Genomic DNA, 21,224 nt, shown 5'->3' with positions numbered 1-21,224 from the left:
TTATTCACATGCTTTGTCGAAATCCCGTACAACCGGCTTTTGCTATTTAAAACTGGTGTCCCCATTAACCATCGCCTCTTTTCCGGTTAGTTCCCATGGGGGGAGCTTGGGTACCTTGGCGAAATAAACACTCGCCCGCCTCTTTCATAGGGGTTATTTTATCAACACCGTGTCCCGTGCTTAGACCATCTTCTGAATTTCCACCCAATTCTTTAATTTTACACAGGTTGCTAGCCCTCTCTTCAGGACCCTTCAGGCTATGTGTTTTCAGTTCGAACTCTTTGTTCAAGCAGGATTTCAAATTCTGCCTATTCACACCACACTCTGGAATAACAATAGCACGGGGGCCCCCTGCCATCTCCCGCTTAATCTGTAAGCGATCCGCATGGTTTAAAATTTCTTCATTCAATTTGGGAACTACATATTTCCTGTTTCCTTCAATAATAATATTTATCTCCCCATTTTTGAGCTCCGCATTAACTTTTAACACACTTTCGAGCATAAACACCTGGGAACTCTCACTTCCCACTATTACCAAAGTTAACCCTTTCTTCACTGATCCAAGTCTATCTGACCCACAAGGATGGCCGTCCCCTTCAACTGAATCAAATACCCCAGACTTTTTCTGAGCTCCATTACTAGGTTCAGTACCACGTGCATCCCCATCTTGGACACACTCAAACGGGACATTGGCCTCTTTCAGGCTTTCAATACCCGTACCCGGTCCAAGTTCTAAATTCCCCTGATTCTCCCAGCTACTCTCTGGGCAACTCCCTTCCGGAGTAAACTCAACCCCGCGGGCTGAAACAACCTCATCTGCCAACCCAGCAGACTTCTTCAAGGTAAGGGCACCCTTTTCATCTAGGACTGCCCTCAGTTCATGATCAGGAACACATCTAGCATTTTCAACTTCTTCAAACAGTCCTGCCAACCCAGACAGATCATCCAGGTCCAACCCTGAACCTTTTAACAGCTCTAGCTGTGTCTCATCTGCCTCTGAAACTTTTCTCCTCGCTAAGGGCGGGTCTACCTCCTCTCCCTTACCCTCTTTCACTTTACTACTCTTCATTTTACCACCCTCTAAACCCTCGTGGTACAGGGTCGGTAAAAACGTCTCGGCCAAATCGGAACTGGCCGGATTTAAACTGCTCCCGTTCTCAGTTGCCTCTCTTGACATGCTGTGAGTGATCGCGCATGCGGGGTAGATCTGGGAATCTAGGGGCGGGGCCACTGCACTCACCGGTCGGCTTGCCATCGTCATGGCTGCCCAAACCTTACCACCTGCTAAATCGTTACCGAGAAGGACGTCCGCGTCAGTTCTCGGGAAGTCTGATCGCACCCCTATTTCAACTGGTCCAGACACCAACTCACAATCCATAATGACCTTATGTAAGGACACCATTTCTGTCCCTTTGCTTATTCCTTTCACAGCTACCACTTTCGTCTTGCGACCAAACTCTAGTACCTTACTGCTGATCAACGACATCTCAGCCCCCGTGTCTCTCCAGATCCATACGGGAACTGGTGGGTCTCCCTCTCTCACAGACACGGTTCCATTTGACATACAAGTCTCAGACCCTTCTCGTACTCTGTCTACCCGGGGCTCTCTTGTCGATTTACTGATTACCACGGCACATCCGATAGGGACTGCTGCTTTCCCTTTTCCTGTCTCTTTTCTTGGAGCAAAGCACCGAGATGCAATATGTCCCCACTTTCCACAATTAAAACAGGTCAAGCCCGGAAATCTCTGGCTGTCTGGCCTTTCCCCCTTAACCTTACCACTAGCTCCCAGCGGGACCTCTGCCTCAGCCAGTGGACTTTCTCGATCGTTCCCACGGTCTCTCTGGGAACTTTTATTCGAGGAAAACTTTGTCTTGTGGGTTAGGGCATATTCATCTGCGAACTTAGCAAATTCTGAGATGGACTTATTCGGCTTCTCATTCAAATACATCCGGATGTCCTCCAAAACACAACCTTTAAATTCCTCAATCAGAATTAACTCCCTGAGACGCCAATAATCCTCTTCCACTATCCCTGCTGTGCACCAACAGTCCAAGAGCACACCCTTCTCATAGGCAAACTCGGTATACGTCTGATTCCACCCTTTCTTTAAATTTCTGAACTTTTGTTGATACGCTTCCGGTACTAACTCATAACTCTGGAGAATGGCCACCTTTACTTTGTCATAACTCTCCCCCTCTTCCTCCTCCATGGACAACGCCATATATGCCCACTGTGCCTTCCCTTTTAACACACTTTGTAACAACGCCACCCACTGATCGTTGGGCCACTTCTGATTCACTGCCACCTTTTCAAAAAGCAAGAAATAACTATCAACATCCATCTCCTTGAACGGAGGTACTAACCTCAACTCTCGACTAACATTGAACCGCTCCTCTCGGTCTGACCCCTGAACTCGTGGCTCCTGCCATAACTTCTCCATCTCCAAGTCATGTTTCCTCTGTTTCTCTGCCTCCCCATACTCTCTCTCTCCTTCTCAGCTCTTTCTTTCTCTTTCTCAGCTGCTTCCAGCTGTTTTAACCGAAGTTCATGCTCTCTTTGTTTCTCAGCTCATTCCTGCTCCCGTTTCACCTCTAACTCCTTTTGCTGGAGCGCATACTCCCTCTTTCTCTCGGCTCTTTCCCTCTCTTTCTCGGCTCGTTCCCTCTCTTTCTCGGCTCGTTCATTCTGCTTCTCAGCTGCCTCCAGCTGCTTTAACTTAATTGCATGTTCCAACTTTAATTTCTCCAACTCTAACTGAGCCGTCCCACTGGCTGGTACCTTTTCAGGGATATTTTCCAATACCTCAGCTGCAGACACATTCTTCCCAATATAATACTGTGTTATTGCCCTTCGCACCTCACACTTTTTAATTGACAACCTCACCTCTGCGAGGTTTAACCCCTTCGCCAAACTTATCAAGTCTGATTTGGTGGCCGCCTCTAGCGCTTCCAGAGTCGGGTTTTCTATAAATTCACCCATGTCCATCTTTGCTGGTTTCCCGTCTGGCTACTCGTGTAACCAGATCCAAGTTTGGACTTACGAGCCCGGTTCACTGGCCCCCCCAACTTGGTGTCAAATCTCGAGACGAGAACCCCAATTTTGTTACGAAACCCCATAACTGGGTCACTTACCAGCAAAGATAGAGAGGTCCGTTGAAGTCTGATGGTACTATGTTTAACAGTATTTATTGATAAGGGGGCACAAAAATAAGATCATTGCAAACATACAGATAATACACGTCGTCAACACTAAATCTAAAAGCGCGGGTATAATAATAATCAATAAGAAATAGCTCTATCGTTGTCTAGGGGATAATGTATTGTCCGATGGAAATATAAAAGTCACTGTTAGTTCGTTCAAGCTGCAGCGTTTTTGGGTTTGAGAGGAAGACGGGTTAAACTTGCCCAGGTCTTTTATGATGTCAATCCTTTGAGTCGTGGGGAGTTGGTTTCCCCGTTGTTAGCTAAAAGCCATTTTCCGTGGTACAAGCCACCAGTTCTGGGCAAACGGAGCTGAATGCACGTGGCCTCCTTCCAATGGCTTCCACTATTACGGGATTGCTAGCGTTTCTTCTGATGCGTCTGAGGGGCTGTTCCCACAGACCCTCTTTTATCCTGACTCACAGGGTCTCAGATGTCAATCAGGTTGGGGGTGATGCAATCCCTCCCTCAATCAGCCCACTTTGCCTGAGGGCTTCCACGTAGCCCAGTATGGCAATACACAAGTTCGGCATCCAGAGACAATGGCCGTTTCCCATAGCTTTATATCACCGGGGGAGCGAGACATTCCGCACGTCCCTCTCTCATTTCCTGGGTCTCCTGACCCAACCCAATAGTGATCTTGCGATTCTCACAAAGGAGGGGGCTGCAGGCATAACAGGTCTCACCGATATACAGGAGGCCACACTGGGAGCACCGGGTACAGTGGATGATTCACAGGTGAAGTTTTGCCTCAGCTGGGAGGACTGTTTGGAGCCCTGGAAGGTAGTGAGGGAGGAGGTGTAGGGGCAGGTATGGCACTTGTTCCGTTTGCAAGGATAAGTACCAGGAGGGAGATCAGTGGGGAGGGACGAGTGGAGAAGGGCGTCATGTAAGAAGTGATCCTTGCGGAAAGCGTAACGATCTTGCTTGATGATGGGATCCTGTTGGAGATGGCGGCAGTTACAGCGAATTATATGCTGGATGTGGACGCTACTGGGATGTAGGTGAGGACAAGAGGAACACTATCCCTGGTGTGGTGGAGGGAGGATGGGTTGAAGGTAGATGTGCGCAAAATGTAAGAGGTGTGGGTGAGGGCAGTGTTAATGGTGGAGGAAGGATAGCCCCTTTTTTGAAGAAGGACATCTCATTAGTTCTAGAATGAAAAGCCTCATCCTGAGAACAGATGCAGTTAAGACAGAGGAACTGAGAGAGGAGGAGGACAAGTGACGGGGTAGGAAGATGTTTAGTCCAGGCCGCTGTGAGAATTAGTGTGTTTATAAAAGATATCCATGGATAAACTGTCTCCAGAGATAGAAACAGAGAGATTGAGAAAGGGGAGGGAGATGTCAGAAATGGACCAGGTAAATTTGAGGGCTAGGTGGAAGTTGGAGGCAAAGTTGATGAAGTCTTTGAGCTCAGCATGGGTGCAGGAAGCAGCCCCAATGTAGTCATCGATGTAGTGTAGGAAAAGTTGGGGAGTGATACCAGCGTAGACTTGGAACGTAAACTCTTCCACGTAGCCAACAAAAAGGCAGGCATAGCTGGGACACATGTGCATGCCCGTGACTACGCCTTTGTTTTGGAGGAAGTGGGAGGAGCAGAAAGAGAAATTGTTGAGAGTGAGGACCAATTTCACCAGATTGAGAAGAGTGGTGGTGGAGGGGAACAGGTTGGTTCTGTTATCTAGAAAGAAACGGAGAGAATTAAGGCCCCCTGTTGGGGGATGGAAGTGTACAGGGACTGGACATCTGTGATGAAAATGAAACCATTGGGGCCAGGGAACTTGAAGTTGTTAAAAAGATCCGGATCACATGAAGTGTCACAGATGTAGGTAGAAGGGACTGAAACGGGGGATAAAACTGAGTTGAGGTATGCAGATTTAAGTTTGGAGGGGCAGGAACAAGCAGAGACAATGGGTCTACCTGGACAGGCAGGTTTGTGGATCCTGGCTAGGAGGTAGAAATGGGAGGTGTGGGGTAAGGGAACTATAAGGTTGTTGGCAGTGGATGGGAGATCCCCAGAGTTAGTAAGGTGCAGATGACCATGGCCTGGTGCTCATTGGTGGGCTCCTGTTTGAGGGGTGAACTCATCTGGGAGTGAAGCATCACAGCTATTCATGCTGTTAGGTTTTGCTTTGTAGGATGTAACGGCCTGCAAGCTCTGCCAGAGCTGATGTGCATCTGATTCCATCTCTTACCTCAACTGGAATTGTTCTCTGCTCTTAAAATAGCCTTCCATAGTTTGTACCTGGACTTCTTGTATAGTTTTGGATCACCGGTCTTAATACCACAGATCTAGCCCTCAGCAGACTATGAATCCCTTGGCTCATTGATGGCTTTTGGTTTGGGTATGTCAGTATGTTCTTGAAGGCTCTCTCTTCCATACAGGTCCTGATGAAGTCGGTGACAATTATGGAATATTCATTCAGATTTGAAGATGAATCCCTGAAGATTGTCCAGTCAACCAACTCAAAACAGTCCTGTAAGCGCTCCACCATCTCCATTGACCATACCTTCTTGGTCTTCAACACTGCTGCTGCAGTCTTCATTCTCTGCCTATACACTGGGATAGAGGTACAGCCAGGAGATCTGACTTTCCAAGGTGTTGGCGTGGGATGGCATGGCAGGCGTTCTTTATGGTGGCATAACAGTTGTCAAGTGTTTTGGCTCCCCTGGTTCCACAGGTGGTATGTTGGTGGTAGTTGTTCAGAGGCTTCCTTAAGCTAGCCTGGTTGAAATCCCCTGCAATAACAGAGAAGGCATCTGGGTGCGCTGTTTTGTGACTGCTGATCATGGTGCTTAGCTCCTCCAGTGCTTGCCTGATGTTGGCCTGAGGTGGAAGGTACTCTGCTACCAGGATGATGGCCATTCGATCGCCAGGCGTTCCAGGTTAGGTGAGAGGTGAGCGGGATTGAAACAGAACCCACCACATCTATGCACCACGATAAGCTAATCATGAAGTATACTCCACCTCCTCTACCTTCCAAATCTGAGCTGTCCTGTCTTTGCGGAGAATGGTGGTGTCCTTGCATCTAAAGTGGCAATGGTGAGCCACGTTTCCATGAAGCAAAATCCACAACAGTCCCAGATGTCTCTCTGGTACGGCAATTTTCCAGAGACTGTATATTGGAGGAAACATCCCTTTTGTCATCCTTTCCAAAGCCTCCAAATCCTGAGGAAACGGTGTAACTAGTAAACACAGCAATGATATCTATGATGGATCAGATTGTCAAAATTTGCATATAAGGTAAACGTCAATTCACAGATGAGGAATTTCTCAATACAGTAAATGTTTGTGAAGGTGTGACAAAATGACTCAGTGGAGAGAAGGGAAGAGACAGAAGGGGAACAAAAGGGAACAAAAACATTTTATATTAAGGAAGGCAAAATATACTTTGTTCATACTCAGGCATTATGTTTTACACTAATGTTACGTTAATGCATATTTTACTCTAATGTTGCAGATTATTTTGATAGGAAAGTATAGTAACCATGCCCTGATGAGGAGTCTCGGCCCAAAACGTTGACTGTTTTCTCATTTCCATGGAGGCGGCCTGACCTGAGTTCCTCTAGCGTTTTGTGTGTGTTGCTAAGGATTTCCTGCACCTGCAGAATCACTTGTGTTTATCATATTATCCATCCGTCCATGAAGGTGAAATATGATTTTCAGAAGTGACGCCTGGAATATTTCAGACTGTGTGCTGTGCTGGTGGTTGCCCGCCGTGTCCGGAAAACCGTGCGGGAGAGTCTTTAAAGGGGAAAAGCCGTTGCACTGGGGCAGTTCCACTCTCTTGACCTCAGAAATCCAGGGCCAGTGGTAGGAGCAAACTGGGATCTTCCTTGGCTGCAGTGGATAACCATGATGTCTTCTGTGCTTTCTCACACCCTTCACACTCTACGGAGCGTTACAGTAATGCCTTCCTAGCCATTGTATCTCACTGCAGGTCTCATCTGCCCAGACTGCGGGAGCTGACTTTGCATGCTAGGACAGGTATGTTCCTATCTCACTGGGGTGCGAGGCCCTCCAGCTACCCGCAGCTAGTTTGGCTCACCTGTCAAAGCAGCGTACCAAGTTGTGGCTGCACATCAGTCCAGTCTCTTAAAGCGAAACCCCAACTCAATGTCGGTGGTTGTGAATTAGGTCCATTTCTCCCAATTACGTTACCCTACACTGTGCCCCCTCCCACCCAGAATTCACTGAAAACAGCCTGTCTGGAGCTCAGACTAGCCACCCAGGGTGAAGGAACAACAGGTACCTCTGGCTCGTCCAGGGGTGCATTGACACGCTCATGGTCATGTTGTGACACCAGGGGCATGGCAGCGGAATACTGCAAATCTTGATGGGATGCGATCCACTGACATATATTCTGGCTTACCCCTCTTATCTATGATAAAAGTATTTTATCCCCATTCCAATACGTAGAATGGGCTATCGTGAGGGGGCCCAAGGGGATGTTGGTGTGTCATGGTGGACAAAAGCAAATGAGGCTGAATGCTGGCCCAAGAGTGCTCTACACCATGATGAGAAGTAGGAATAGGAATTGTATTTTCTGAGGGGAGTGGAAACCTGTTGTGAGATCAATCAGGTGGCTGTGGCACCAGGAATTAAATCACGGGGCACTCGTAATGGCTGCCGTATACCAACTCAGCCTCGGACGACTGCAGGTCCTCGTTTGAAGCTGTTCTGAGCCCCAGCAGGACCCACTGGAGCTGATCACGGCAACATTCACTGGTTAGGGAAGCCCACGAGCAGCCTTTAGGGAGCAGTGAAACCGCCATTGAACTGAGGGTGTTACACCATGGTGTGATGTAGCCTAATGCCGAGGTTCTGGGCCGTCACAGCCCAGAGGTCTGAAATGAAACGGGGACTGCGGGTTAGAGGGAATATCAGATGGGGCACCAAGCCACGCAGACACAGATGCTGATGAGTGCCCGAGTCACATCTGCTGCCATTGTTGATAGAGTGACGGCCTCTGTCCAGCTGGTGGTGGTGTCCACCCTGGGAAGAAGGTGCAAAAAACCACGGGAGGAGAGAAGAGGACCAATTAGGTCCATATTGACATGGTCAAACTGTTGCTCAGGGATCTCAAAAGGTTCCCAATTGCACCAGAACACAATGGTTAACTTTTGCCCACTGGCACTCCACACAAGCAGCATTCTAATCTCGCACATCCTTCCAGGCGCCGTGCCAATCAAACTTTAGTTCAACTGGTTTCTGTGAGGCCTTCCAGCCTGGATACAAGAAGCCACGTATGAAGTCAAAAAGCCACGTATGGAGGGGAAGAAGCTGTTTCTGAATGGTTGAGTGTGTGCCTTCAGGCTCCTGCACCTCTTTCCTGATGGTAGCAATGAGAAGAGGGCATGTCCTGGGTAAAGGAGGGTCCATAATGAGCGTTGTTGCCTTTCTGTGGAACCTCTCTTTGAAGATGGCCTGGATACTATGGAGGTTAGTGCCCATGATGGAACTTATGGCACATTTAGAGCCTTGCAGGACAGTGGATTTCTCCTCTTGTGGGTTGTGGGAAGGCAGGGAGACCTTTAGCATCCTGCAATGTGAGTTTAGGGAGTTAGGTGCTAATTTGAAGGACAGGTCCTCCAGGGTTGTGATGCTAGGGTTGCTACCCCTGCCATTTACTGGTGAGGCCAGAAATAGGCAGATCATACCAGTTATCATGTGGTTTTGGTGCAGGAGAGAGGGCTGCAGAGATTTGAATCATTGGGCTCTCTTCCAGGGAAGGTGGGACCCATGCAGGAGGGACGGTTTGCACCTGGATCAGAGTGGAGGGGGTCTAATGCGCTAGTGGGAATGTTTGCTAGTGCTGCACGAGGGGGGGTGGGGTGTTAAACTAGAATTGAGGGGGATGGGAACTGGAGTGCCAGAACAGTTAGTGGAGAGGTTGTTGGAGACAGATGTTGTTTAATACCATCATTCCCACAATCCTGATTGAGAAGTTGCAGAACCTGGGCCTCTGTACTTCCTTCTGCAATTGGATCCTCGACTTCCTAACCGGAAGACCACAATCTATGCGGATTGGTGATAACATAACCTCCTCCCTGAGCAGCAACACTGGTGCACCTCAGGGGTGTGTGCTTAGCCCACTGCTCTACTCTCTCTATACACATGACTGTGTGGCTTGGCATAGCTCAAATACCATCTATAAATTTGATGATGATACAACCATTGTTGGTAGAATCTCAGGTGGTGACAAGAGGGTGTACGGGAGTGAGATAGTGGAGTGGTGCTGCAGCAACAACCTGGCACTCAACATCAGTAAGACGAAAGAGCTGATTGTGGACTTCAGGAAGGGTAAGACAAAGGAACACATACCATTCCTCATAGAGGGATCAGAAGTAGAGAGAATAAGCAGCTTCAAGTCCCTGGGTGTCAAGATCTCTGAGGGTCTAACCTGGTCCCAACACATCAATGTAGTTATAAAGAAGGCAAGACAGTCCTGATGAAGGGTCTTGGCCCGAAACGTCGACAGTGCTTCTCCCTATAGATACTGCCTGGTCTGCTGTGTTCCACCAGCATTTTGTGTGTGTTGTTGTAGTGTTACGTACCCCGTAACTGGGTCACTTACCAACAAAGATAGGCCTGTTGAAGTCTGATGGTACTATTTTTAACAGTATTTATTGATAAAGATACACAAAAATAATATCAATGCAAACATACAGATAATATACGTTATCAATACTAAATCTAAAAGTGCGGGTATAATAGTGTGGTGAACTATGTGCCTATCGGGACACGCCCCTGCTGACTGCTCCTGTGGCTCCTCCCACAGGCCCCTGTATAAAGGAGACCTGCGGCCTGAAGATCGGCCTCAGTCTCCAGGACCTTGTATGATAGACACTCACTCCTGGTTCCTTCTTCCAGTCAATAAAAGCCGATATCTCGCCTACGTCTCAGTGTGAGTTATTGATGGTGCATCAAATAGTAATCGACAAGGAATGGGTCTATCGTTGTCTAGGGGATAATGTATTGTCCGCTGGAAATATAAAAGTCACTTTAGTTCATTCAAGCTGCAGTTTTCTGGTTGGAGAGAAAGACGGGTTAAAACTTGCCCATTCCTTTTATGATGTCAATCCTTCGAGAGTCGTTGGGGAGTTGATTTCCCCGTTGTTAGTTAAAAGCCGTTCTTCCGTGGTAAAGGCCCACCGATTCCGGGGCAAATGGAAACGGACGCACGTGGCCTTCCCACCGGCTTTCGCTATTACGGGATCGCTAGCGTTTCTTCTGGTGCGTCTGAGGGGCTGTTCCCACAGACCCTCTTTTATCCTGACTCACAGGGTCTCAGATGTCAATCAGGTTGGGATGATGCAATCCCTCCACCAACCCCCCCCCCCCTTCGGTTCATTGCCTGGGGGCTTCGATGCATCGTACAGGATTCAATACACAAGTCCGTCTCCAAGAGACAATAGCCGGTATCAATGGCTCCGCCTTTCGGAGGCCAGGACACATTTCACATTGTGGATTCTGCATGTCTTTCTCTCATTTCCTGGGTCTCCTGAACTGACCCAATAGTGATCTTGCGATTCTCACAAAGGAGGAGGCTGCCCCACACCCTTCGGCCCCTCAGAGCTGTGGCACATTCGTAACAGTAGCTATACTTTATTAGGAGTTTGAAGAGATTTGGCATGTCAACAAATACAGTCAAAAACTTCTATAGTTGTACCGTGGAGAGCATTCTGACAGGCTGCATCACTGTCTGGTATGGAGGAGCTACTGCACAGGACTGAAAGAAACTGCAGAAGGTTGTAAATCTAGTCAGCTCCATCTTGGGCACTACCCTACAAAGTACCCAGGACACCTTCAGGGAGCCGTGTCTCAGAAAGGCAACGTCCATTATTAAGGACCTCCAGCACCCAGGGCATGCACTTTTCTCACTGTTACCATCAGGTAGGAGGTACAGGAGGCTGAAGGCACACACTCAGCGATTCAGGAACAGCTTCTTCCCCTTTGCCATCGGATTCCTAAATGGACAGTGAATCTTTGGACACTACCTCACTTTTTAAAAAATATACAGTATTGCAGTTTTTGCATTAAAAAAATCTATTCAATATATGTAATTGATTTACTTTTCTATTTATTATTATTTTAATTTTATTTATTATTATTTTCTCTGCTAGATTATGTATTGCATGGAACAGCTGTTGATAAGTTAACAAATTAAACGTCACGTGCAATGATAATAAACCTGATGCTGATTAAGACCTCAGACAAAGTCAAGAAGCAAAAGGTTGAGTATGGTGTGACTAATGTTCTGAGTGGCAATATTTCAATGCAAGGAGTATTGTGGGAAAGGCAGATAAGATGAAGGCATGAATGGGCATGTGGAATTATGACTTTGTCGTCATCAGGAAGGGCAGAGCTTGCAAATCAATATTCCAGTGCAACGTTGTTTGAGGTGTGATAGGATGGGAGGGATTGAAGGAGGAAAGGTGGTGTTGCTAGTCTATGAAAACGTCACGGCAGTGCTCATTCAGGACAGACTGGAGAACTCGAATAGTGAGGCTTTGTGTGTGGAACTGAGGAATAAGAAAGGCATGACCACATTAATGGGGCTATATTGTAGACCACACAACAGTCTGTGGGATTTAGAGGTCCACGTTTGTAGAGAGATCGCAGACAATTGCAAGAAACATAATGTTATGATAGTAACTTTTGAACTTTGGATTTTAACTTTCCACACATTGAATGAGACTCCCATACTGTAAAAGGACTAGATGGGACAGTTTGTCAAATGTGTTCAGTAAAGTTTCCTTAATCAGTACGTAAAAGTCCCAACGAGAGAGTGTGCGATACTTGATCTCCTATTAGGGAATGAGACAGGGCAGGTGACAGAAGTTTGTGCAGGGGAACACTTTGTATCGAGTGATCATAATGCCAATAGTTTCAATATAATTATGGACAAGGCGGGGTCTGTTCTTTGGATTGAGATTCTAAAGTGGAGAAAGGTTTGATGGTATCAGAAAGGATCTGACAAGTGTGGATTGGGACAGGCTGTTTTCTGGCAAAGGTGTACTTGGGAAGTGGGAGGCCTTCAAAAGTGAAATTTTGAGAGTACAAAGTTTGTAAGTGTGTGTCAGAGTAAAAGGCAAGGATAACAGGTTTAGAGAACCTTGCTTTTCAAGAGATATTGAGGCCCTGGTGTAAGACAAAAAAAGATGCAGAGCAGGCATAAACAGATAGGAAAAATGAGGTACTTGAGGAGTATAAGAAATGCAAGAGAACTCTTAAGAAAAAAATAAGGAGGGCTGAAAGAAGGCATGAGGTAGCCCTATACAACAAGGTGAAGGAGAATCCTAAGGGATCCTTCTGATACACTCAGAACAAAAGGATTGCAAAGGACAAAATTGGTCCTCTGGAAAATCAGAATGGTTTTCCGCATGTGGAATCAAAAGACATGGGCGAGATCTTACATGGACTTTTGCATCTGTATTTAATTGGGAGGCAGACACAGAGTCTATAGAAGTGAGGCAGAGCCAGCAGCAAGGTCATGGACCCTGTACAGATTACAGAAGAGGAGATGACTGCTGTCTTGAGGCAAATTGAGGTGGACAAATTCCCAGGGGCCTGATATGCTGTTCCTTTGGACTCTAAGGGAGGCAAGTGTAGACCTATCAGGTGCCCTAGCAGTGATATGTAAATTATCCTTAGTGGAGGATTGGAAGATAGCCAATGGTGTTCCTCTGTTTAAGAAAGGCCTAAAAATAGATCAGGAAATGATAGGTTGGTAAGCCTGCTATCAGCAGCAGGTAAGGTATTGGAAGGTATTCTAAAAGTCCTGACATATGAGTATTTGGAAAGATGGGGATTGATTAGAGATTTGGTTTTGTGCATGGTAGGTCACGTCTAACCAATCTTATAGAGTTTTTAGAGTATCTTACCAGGAAAGTTGATGAAGGCAAGGCAGTGGAGGATGTCTGTCTGGACATGGCAAGGCATTTGACAAGGTCCCACAGGGGAGGCTGGCCAAGAAAGTTCAGTCACTTTGCATTCAAGATGATGTAGCAAATAGGATTAGACATTGGCTTTGCATGAGAAGCCAGAGAGAGGTAGTAGATGGGTCGTCTCTCTGACTGGTGATGTGCCACAGGGATCGGTGCTGGGTCCATTACTGTTAGTCATCTGTGTCGAGGATCTGGATGATAATGTGGTTCACTGGACCAGCAAACTTGCAGATGACACCAAGGTTCCGGATGTAGTGCACAGTGAGGAAGACTGTCAGAGCTTGCAGTGGGACTTGGATCTGCTGGAAAAATGAGCTGTAAAATGGCAGATGGAATTTAATGCAGATATGTGTGAGGTGTTGCTCTTTAGGAGTACTGACCAGGGTGGGTCTTACACAGTGAGTGGTGGGGAACTGAGGAGTGTGGTAGAACAAAGGGATCTGGGAATACAGGGACATAACTTGTTGGATAGTGTAGATAGTGTTGTTAAGAAATCTTTTGGCACACTAGCCTTCAAAGATCGAAGTATTGAGTACAGGAGATGTAATGTTGAAGTTTTATAAGACATTAGTGAGGCCCAATTTGGAATATTGGTCACCAACCTACAGGAAAGATGTACTGTAAGTAAGATTGAAATTGTACAGGGAAAATTTACGAGGATGTTTCTGGGGCTGGAGGACCTGGGTTATCAGGAAAGATTGGACAGGTTAGGACATTATTGCTTAGAATGTAGAAGTTTGAGGAGAGATGTGATAAAGATCTACAAAATTATGAGGGATATAGACAGAGTAAATGCAAGCAGGCTCTTTCCATTGAGGTTGGGTGAGAGGTCATAGGTCAAGTGTGAAAGTTGAAATGTCCAAGGGCAACATGAGGGGAAATTTCTTCACTTAGAGGATGGTGAGAGTGTGGAACAAGTCAATATGATTTGGGAGGAGTAGGGAGGGCTTTGGTCCCGGTGCAGACCAATGGGATGGAGGCAGCTTAAGTGGTTCAGCATGAACTGGTTGTCTATAGGACCTGTGTCTGTCCTGTAGTCTATGACTCTACGAGTCCCCTTCCTTCCTGAAGTCCACAACCTTTCTGACTTCAAGGTTGTTTGTGGGACACCACTTAACCAGCTGATCTACTTCCCTCTTTTATGCCTCCTCATCATCACCCGAAATTCTGTTAACAATAGTTGTATCATTCTGAAATTTCTGGATGCTATTGGAGCTGTGCCTAGCCGAACAGTAATGAATATAGAGAGAGAGGAGAGCAGAGGGCTAAGCATGCATCCCTGAGGTCAATAAGGTAGAGATTTGCACTGAGTGTGGTCTCCCAATGAGAAAGTCAAGGGCACTGTGGCAAAGAGGAGGTACAGAGGCACAGGCTTGGAGCTTGTTAATTAGAGCTGAGGGTATGATTGTGCTGAAAGCTGAGCTGTAATCAGTAAACAGCAGCCCGATGTACTGTAGGTGTTGCAATTGTCCAAGGGACCCAAGACCGAATGGAGAACCAGTGAGATTGCATCCACCATAGACATATTGTGGTGGCAGGCAAATTGCAGTGGGACCAGCAATAATATCCATGACAGGTCAGATTGCCAAAATCTGCACATAAATGTTAATTCACAAATCAGGAGTTTCACAATACAGTAGATGTTTGGGAAGGAGTAACTGAAAATGACTCAGTGGAGAGAAGGGAAGAGACAGAAGGGGAACAAAAGGAAACAAAAACATTTTATATTAAGGAAGACAAAGTATACACATACTTCATTTGTACTCAGGCATTATTTAATATATGTTTCACTCTAATGTTGCAGACTATTTTGATAGGAAAGTATATCAACCATGCCCTGATGAGGAGTCTCGGCCCAAAACGTTGACTGTTTTCTCACTTCCATGGAGGCGGCCTGACCTGCTGAGTTCCTCTAGCGTTTTGTGTGTGTTGCTAAGGATTTCCTGCACCTGCAGAATCACTTGTGTTTATCATATTATCCATCCGTCCATGAAGGTGAAATATGATTTTCAGAAGTGACGCCTGGAATATTTCAGACTGTGTGCTGTGCTGGTGGTTGCCCGCCGTGTCCGGAAAACCGTGCGGGAGAGTCTTTAAAGGGGAAAAGCCGTTGCACTGGGGCAGTTCCACTCTCTTGACCTCAGAAATCCAGGGCCAGTGGTAGGAGCAAACTGGGATCTTCCTTGGCTGCAGTGGATAACCATGATGTCTTCTGTGCTTTCTCACGCCCTTCACACTCTACGGAGCGTTACAGTAATGCCTTCCTAGCCATTGTATCTCACTGCAGGTCTCATCTGCCCAGACTGCGGGAGCTGACTTTGCATGCTAGGACAGGTATGTTCCTATCTCACTGGGGTGCGAGGCCCTCCAGCTACCCGCACCTAGCTTGGCTCACCTGTCAAAGCAGCGTACCAAGGTGTGGCTGCTGTCACATTTAAATGGCTACTTGGAGCCACAGGTGACAGCTGAGTGTGATGCACCACTCTGAGACGTGAAGGCGAGATGTTGGCTTTTAGCAGTGAGTGACCACCATACTACATCCTGGAGACTGAGAGGCCGGGCTCAGGCCTCAATCGCCTTTATACCGGGGTCTGTGGGAGGAGCCACAGGAGCAGTCAGCAGGGGGCGTGTCCAGACAGGTATATGTAGTTCACCACAGAGAGTCCAGTGGGGACTAAAGGTGAGTGAGCTGCCCCAGAATGGACACGACAAGCTAACTATATACTTCCAACTGCACACTTTGCTTAAAATGGTTTGCCTTCACTTTACTTTAATTCTAATTCAGGAATCAACAAGCCTGTCTCGGTTGCACTCAAAAATGATGTCTAACGACATTATCCTGCCTGCCGCCGCCCGTAAGGAGTTTGTACTTCCCCCTCGTGACCGTGTGGGTTTCCTCCGGGTGCTCCAGTTTTCCCTCGTAGTCCAAAGACGAACCGGTCGGTAGTTAAATTGCTTAGACCCACAGGTTCATAAGACACAGGAGCAGAATTAGGCCATTCAGCCCATCGAGTCTGCTCCGCCATTCCATCATGGCTGAGAAATAGAGAAAATTGTACAGGGTTCATTAACTTCCTTGGTGAAAAGGGATTGAATTTACTGAGGACGGGGGATGCTTTTGAGAGGCCGAGCAGGCAGTGGTGGCATCAGGAATGAAATCACCTGGCACTTGAAATGGTTGTTCGTGTACCAACTCAGACACAGGTGACTGTATACCCTCCTTTGGAGCAGTTCTGAGCCCCAGGAGGACCCACTGGAGCTGATCTCACCAACACTCACCAGTTAGAGCTGCCTTTAAGAAGCAGTGAAACCGCTTGCATAGGCCATTGGACTACGGATGATATGCTGTGGTGTGATGTAGCCTAAGTCGAGGCCTGAGCCTTTGTACTACAGAGGTCTGAAATGAATTGGGGACCGCAGTCAGAAGGAATATCAGATGGGGCGCCAAACTGAGCAGGCCAGGTGCTGATGAATGCCCGAGCCACGTCTGCTGCCATTGTTGATGCGAGAGGGATGACCTCTGGCCACCTGGGGGTGCGGTCCACCATGGGAAGAAGGTGTGTGAAACCGTGGGAGGAGGGGAAGAGGACCAACAGTGTCCACATTGACATGGTCAACCCGTTGCTCAGGGACCTCAAAAGCTGCCAGCGGCGCCTGAACACGACGGTTAACTTTTGCCCGCCGGCACTCCACCCAGGCTGCAGTCCTGGTTGCAGCACGTCCACGCACGTCCGTTCTGAGGCTGTGAAAAACAAACTCCAGTGGAGTCAGTTTCTGCGAGGCCTTCCGGCCCGGACGCGGGAGGCCATGTATGGAGTTGAAAACAATGCCTCCAGTTTGAGGGCACAATGGAGCGAGGGTGACCGGTTGAGACGTTGTACAGGAGGGAAACCCCAGTTTCCCTGGATTAATGTCAGCCAGCTGCAGGCCTGTGACTGGTGCTTGGTAAGCCTGGGCCTCTGGGTCAGTAACTTGGTCACTGCCATGCCAGCATAACCAACCCCTTTGTCTACAGCCTCATTGGCTGGCCGTGGGCGGCAATCAGCCACAGCAATACTTTTCCCCTTGATAGGTTGTATATCTGTTGTGAACTCTAATATGTAGACCAGTTGCTGCCGTGCAGACTAAGGCCATCGTGTGCACAAGGGGTTTGTGGTCAATGAACACTGTGAAATGGTGACCGTCTAGAAGAGAACAAAAATGGTGGACAGCCAGATAGAGCCCGAGAAGCTCACAGTCAAATGTGCCGGTACGTCCTCTCGGGAGGAACGGAGCTGCCGGCTGACAAATGGCTTTGACAGGCTGTTCGTGCTCAGCATCCACAGCGTAGTCTGAAGCCTCAGTTGTAATGGCTTTGGGCGCATTGGGGAGCGGGTGTGCTAGTAGGGTCACGTTAGGAAGAACTCGTTTGGTCCCATCAAATGCCTTGGTCATGTCCACTGACCAGTCAAACCCCCGATTAGTCATGTTGCCTTTAAGCACAAAATACAGGGGAAGCACAAATTCAGCAGCTCGCGGAATGAAATTTACCATGGCTAAAAGCTCCAGTAGTTTTTTAGTAGTGTGGGAGGGTGGGAAATCCATAACAACAGCTACCTTTGATGGGAGGGGTTTTGTCCCTTCTGCGGAGATGCAATGGCCGAGAAAGTCAATGGTTAATAACCCAAACTGGCATTTAGCAGGGTTAATAATCGCCTCATGTTGGGTTAAACAATCGAATAGTGTGCAGAGACGAGACATGTTTGGATTTGGAAGCCTTGTGTCACCCAGGTAAACAGAAAGAAAACCTCAGGCTTTTAATGCAGACTCCATCAGCTGTTGGAAAGTCTGCGCTGCATTTTTCAGTCTAAACGCCATGTGCAGAAACTCAAATAGTCCACAGCCATTTTGGGAATGTCCTTCGAGCACACAGGTAACTAACTAGATTGACTTTGGAAAATAAAAAGTTTCTGGCTGAGTGTGCTGAAAAGTCTTGAGTGTGTGGGACTGGGTAACAAATGGAGGTGGTGGCCTCGTTTGAGGCGTCACCGATCACCACATGGGCAGCAACCACAATGGAACTCAGGGACCACACGCAGTCTTGGAGCCCAAGGGCTACTTGACCGGTGTACGATTCCAAATCTTTCCATGTTGGTTGCCAGCTTTTCTGGATCCAAGCTATGTGCGTGGATACAGACTGGTGGGCCAGTCATGGGAATGTGGTGCTTGACCCCATGTCGTGGAGAACATGGGCTTGGTGAGGTCTGGGAATTCACCCAGCAGTCACATGCGGTGGAGCACGTGCTTGAGAGAGTTGTTGTGAGGAACTGACTGGGGGGAGCAGGGTAACGACCCAAAGTCCTTGTCATCCACAAGCCGGCAGTTCTTAAGTTTGACCAACAGTCCTTGGGCTCACAGGAAATCTGCACTGAGCAGGACGAAGTCTTGTGGGTAACATCACCCACTGAAGCAGGGCATCACCCATCGTGTCCCGTAAGTCTGGATTCTGCTGCCATTGGCGGCCTCCAGCGAGGTTTCGTTGCTCTTTGCCTTCTCATCAATCGGCGATGCTGGCAGCATACTCTCTCGAGCACCCGTGTCAAACAGGAAACGTTGCCCTGAAAGGGTGTCCGTACTGAATAGTGGGTGACCCTGGCAGCTGGAACCTACGATATTCCTCTGATGTCCCCATACGCTGGCACCGTCAAAGCCACAAGGCAGTCGGCACTTCCTAGTGTTCCTACCGAAGTGAACATGGTAAAAGCTCAGGTCCGATGTCATCGGTTTCGCAGGCACGGGCATCCTGACATTGGGGGCCTTGCTGACCGGGCTTGTTGAGGTAGGGAAAGGAGGAGGAATGATGCATGCTGCCTGGCTGAGTGTAGATGGTCAGACATCTTAGCAAGCTCCTTATAGTCCATTAAGGGTGCATTAGCGAGGGCTATGCAAACGGGATCAGGCATTTGCTGCATGAGGAGTTCTTTAAAAATAAAACAAGGATGGTGATTTCCCAGGAGAGACAGCCCGTGGTCAATTAGCTCTGAAGGCCTAACATTGCCCAGACTGGGTAAGGAGAGCAGCTGTTTGGTGCGCTCAGAATCCAGTAATGTAAAAATCTGGTAAAGGTGAGTTTGCAGCAATCGGTATTTATCGTGCTCAGCTGAGTGTTCAAGCTGACTAGTTACCCTCACCGCCGTAGAACTATTGAGCGACCCTACCACGTAGAAACACTTGGTGTTGTCAGCAGAGATTTCTCATAGGGCAAACCGGGCCTTAGCTCATACGAACCAAGCGACAGCATTTTGCTTCCAAAACTCTGGCAGTTTCAAAGCGACAGTGTTGGCTGACGTGTTCAATAACTCTGGAATCGTCTGAGAACATTGAGGCCAGGACTGTAGGTTTCCGTAAATAAAACAAAGTGAGGCGTCTTATGTTTAACGAAACCCATAACACATTTTATTGAACTCCAAAACCTACAGAACATATACGCGCTAATAAACCTTTTACGTAATACCGTCATCACGTCAGACCAGCCACTTGGAGCGAAACCCCAACTCAGTGCTGATGGTTGTGAATTTTGTTCATTTCTCCCAGTTATGTTACCCTACAGTAGGGCGTATTCTGTGCTGTATCTCAATCAATCGTTCAACAAACAAGCAAACACAAGTGATTCTGCAGATGCTGGATGGAAGTCCAGAGGAACACACACAAAGTGCTGAGACCCAAAGTCCTGAAAGGCCAACTCTTTATTCCTCTCTGCAGATGCTGCCTGACCTGCTGACTTCCTCCAGCTCTTTATGTGTGTTACACTACTAGCAATATTCAAACCTTTAAGACTTTTAATGTGACGGATAATCTGTTTAATCTGCAGGTGAGAATTTACATGCACAAGTATGAAACGAATGAAGAAGATAAACAGCTACGAAATTTGTACACAATGTACAGGGATCTAATCGACACAGAACTCAATTATTTTGTAATTACTTACCCCTTGATGTAAAGGAGAGCTCTACTGAATGGACAGCCCAACTTTAATACATTTAAGCAGTTATGGGACCAATAAGTGTATTTGTCTGCCAGTCAAATAAAATCTTCAGAAGTTACGATGTTATCAGATGTAACTAATGCAAAAGATTGAAACACCTTGTTGGACAAGTGATGTGACAGATTAGAACATCGAAACAATGGGCTGTTGGTCTCCCCTATCGTTGCTGCAGATGCGATATTTCTCTCTCTCTCTCTCCCTTGCTAGAGAGAGGGGGAAAGCCTGTCTGAGGTGTCAAAGTGTTGGGGTGGACAGTAGTTTTTGATGGACTCTAGATTATGGTCTCCGGGGGCTTTGCTATTGCTTGCAGGGTGGGTGGTTGTGGTGGTGGTGGTGGTGGTGGTGGTGGTGGGGGGGGGGGGTGTTGATGCTTTTAGTGCTGTTTGTGCACAAGAGGGATCTTTGGGGTTCTAACATTTTCTGTCATTCATTCTTTGGAGGTTTTTCCTGTTTTGTGGATATCTGTGAAGAGTAAGAATTTCAGGTTGTATACTGTATACATTCTCTGACATTAAATGGAGCCTTTGAAAGAGTAACTGGCATGACTTTGTACCATTGTCAGCGGTTGTGCATTGCAGTCTTTCCAAGTTCTAACTGATGATATTGGGAAGCTGGATGGAGTTTCAAGATTCAAATTACATTTATTATCAAAGCATGCATAAATTATACAACCTTCAGATTTGTTTGCTTACAGGCAGCCGCAAAGCGAGAAACCGGAAAGAACGCAATTAAAAAAAGAAAGACCAACACCCAAAGAGAGAAAAAAAACAAATCATGCAAACAATTGAAGCAAGCAAAGTTTAAGGTGGGAAGTACTGATGGCATTGAATTCACTGGCTGTGATGATTGAGCTCATGAGTTAATGTCACAGGTGATTTGTTACTGAGTTACTGAGAACTGTGTAATTCTCAGATCACGGAGGTCAGATTGAAGTTTCACTGATCTTCCTTTCCTTTCCAGTGAAAGGGAGATACTGGCATGTGAAATACAAGCCTCCATTATCTATCATTAGCCCAAAGACAAGCCTATTACCTATCTGCAGAC

General features: G+C 47.2%; 1 protein-coding gene across 1 annotated transcript in view; it reads left to right on the top strand.

The window, feature by feature from the left end:
- Positions 1-20,135, top strand: part of LOC132383369 (F-box only protein 39-like) — a 42,025-nt gene extending 21,890 nt beyond the window's left edge. The window contains exon 4 of the mRNA XM_059954258.1: positions 20,007-20,135. Coding sequence (XP_059810241.1) covers positions 20,007-20,135 — 129 coding nt within the window. The remainder of the gene's footprint in view (positions 1-20,006) is intronic.
- The last annotated feature ends 1,089 nt before the right edge of the window (positions 20,136-21,224 follow it).

Source organism: Hypanus sabinus, chromosome 30 (assembly GCF_030144855.1).
Source record: "Hypanus sabinus isolate sHypSab1 chromosome 30, sHypSab1.hap1, whole genome shotgun sequence".
NCBI lineage: Eukaryota > Metazoa > Chordata > Chondrichthyes > Myliobatiformes > Dasyatidae > Hypanus > Hypanus sabinus.
Note: the sequence above shows the minus strand (reverse complement) of the source record. Positions and strands in the feature narration are given on the sequence as shown.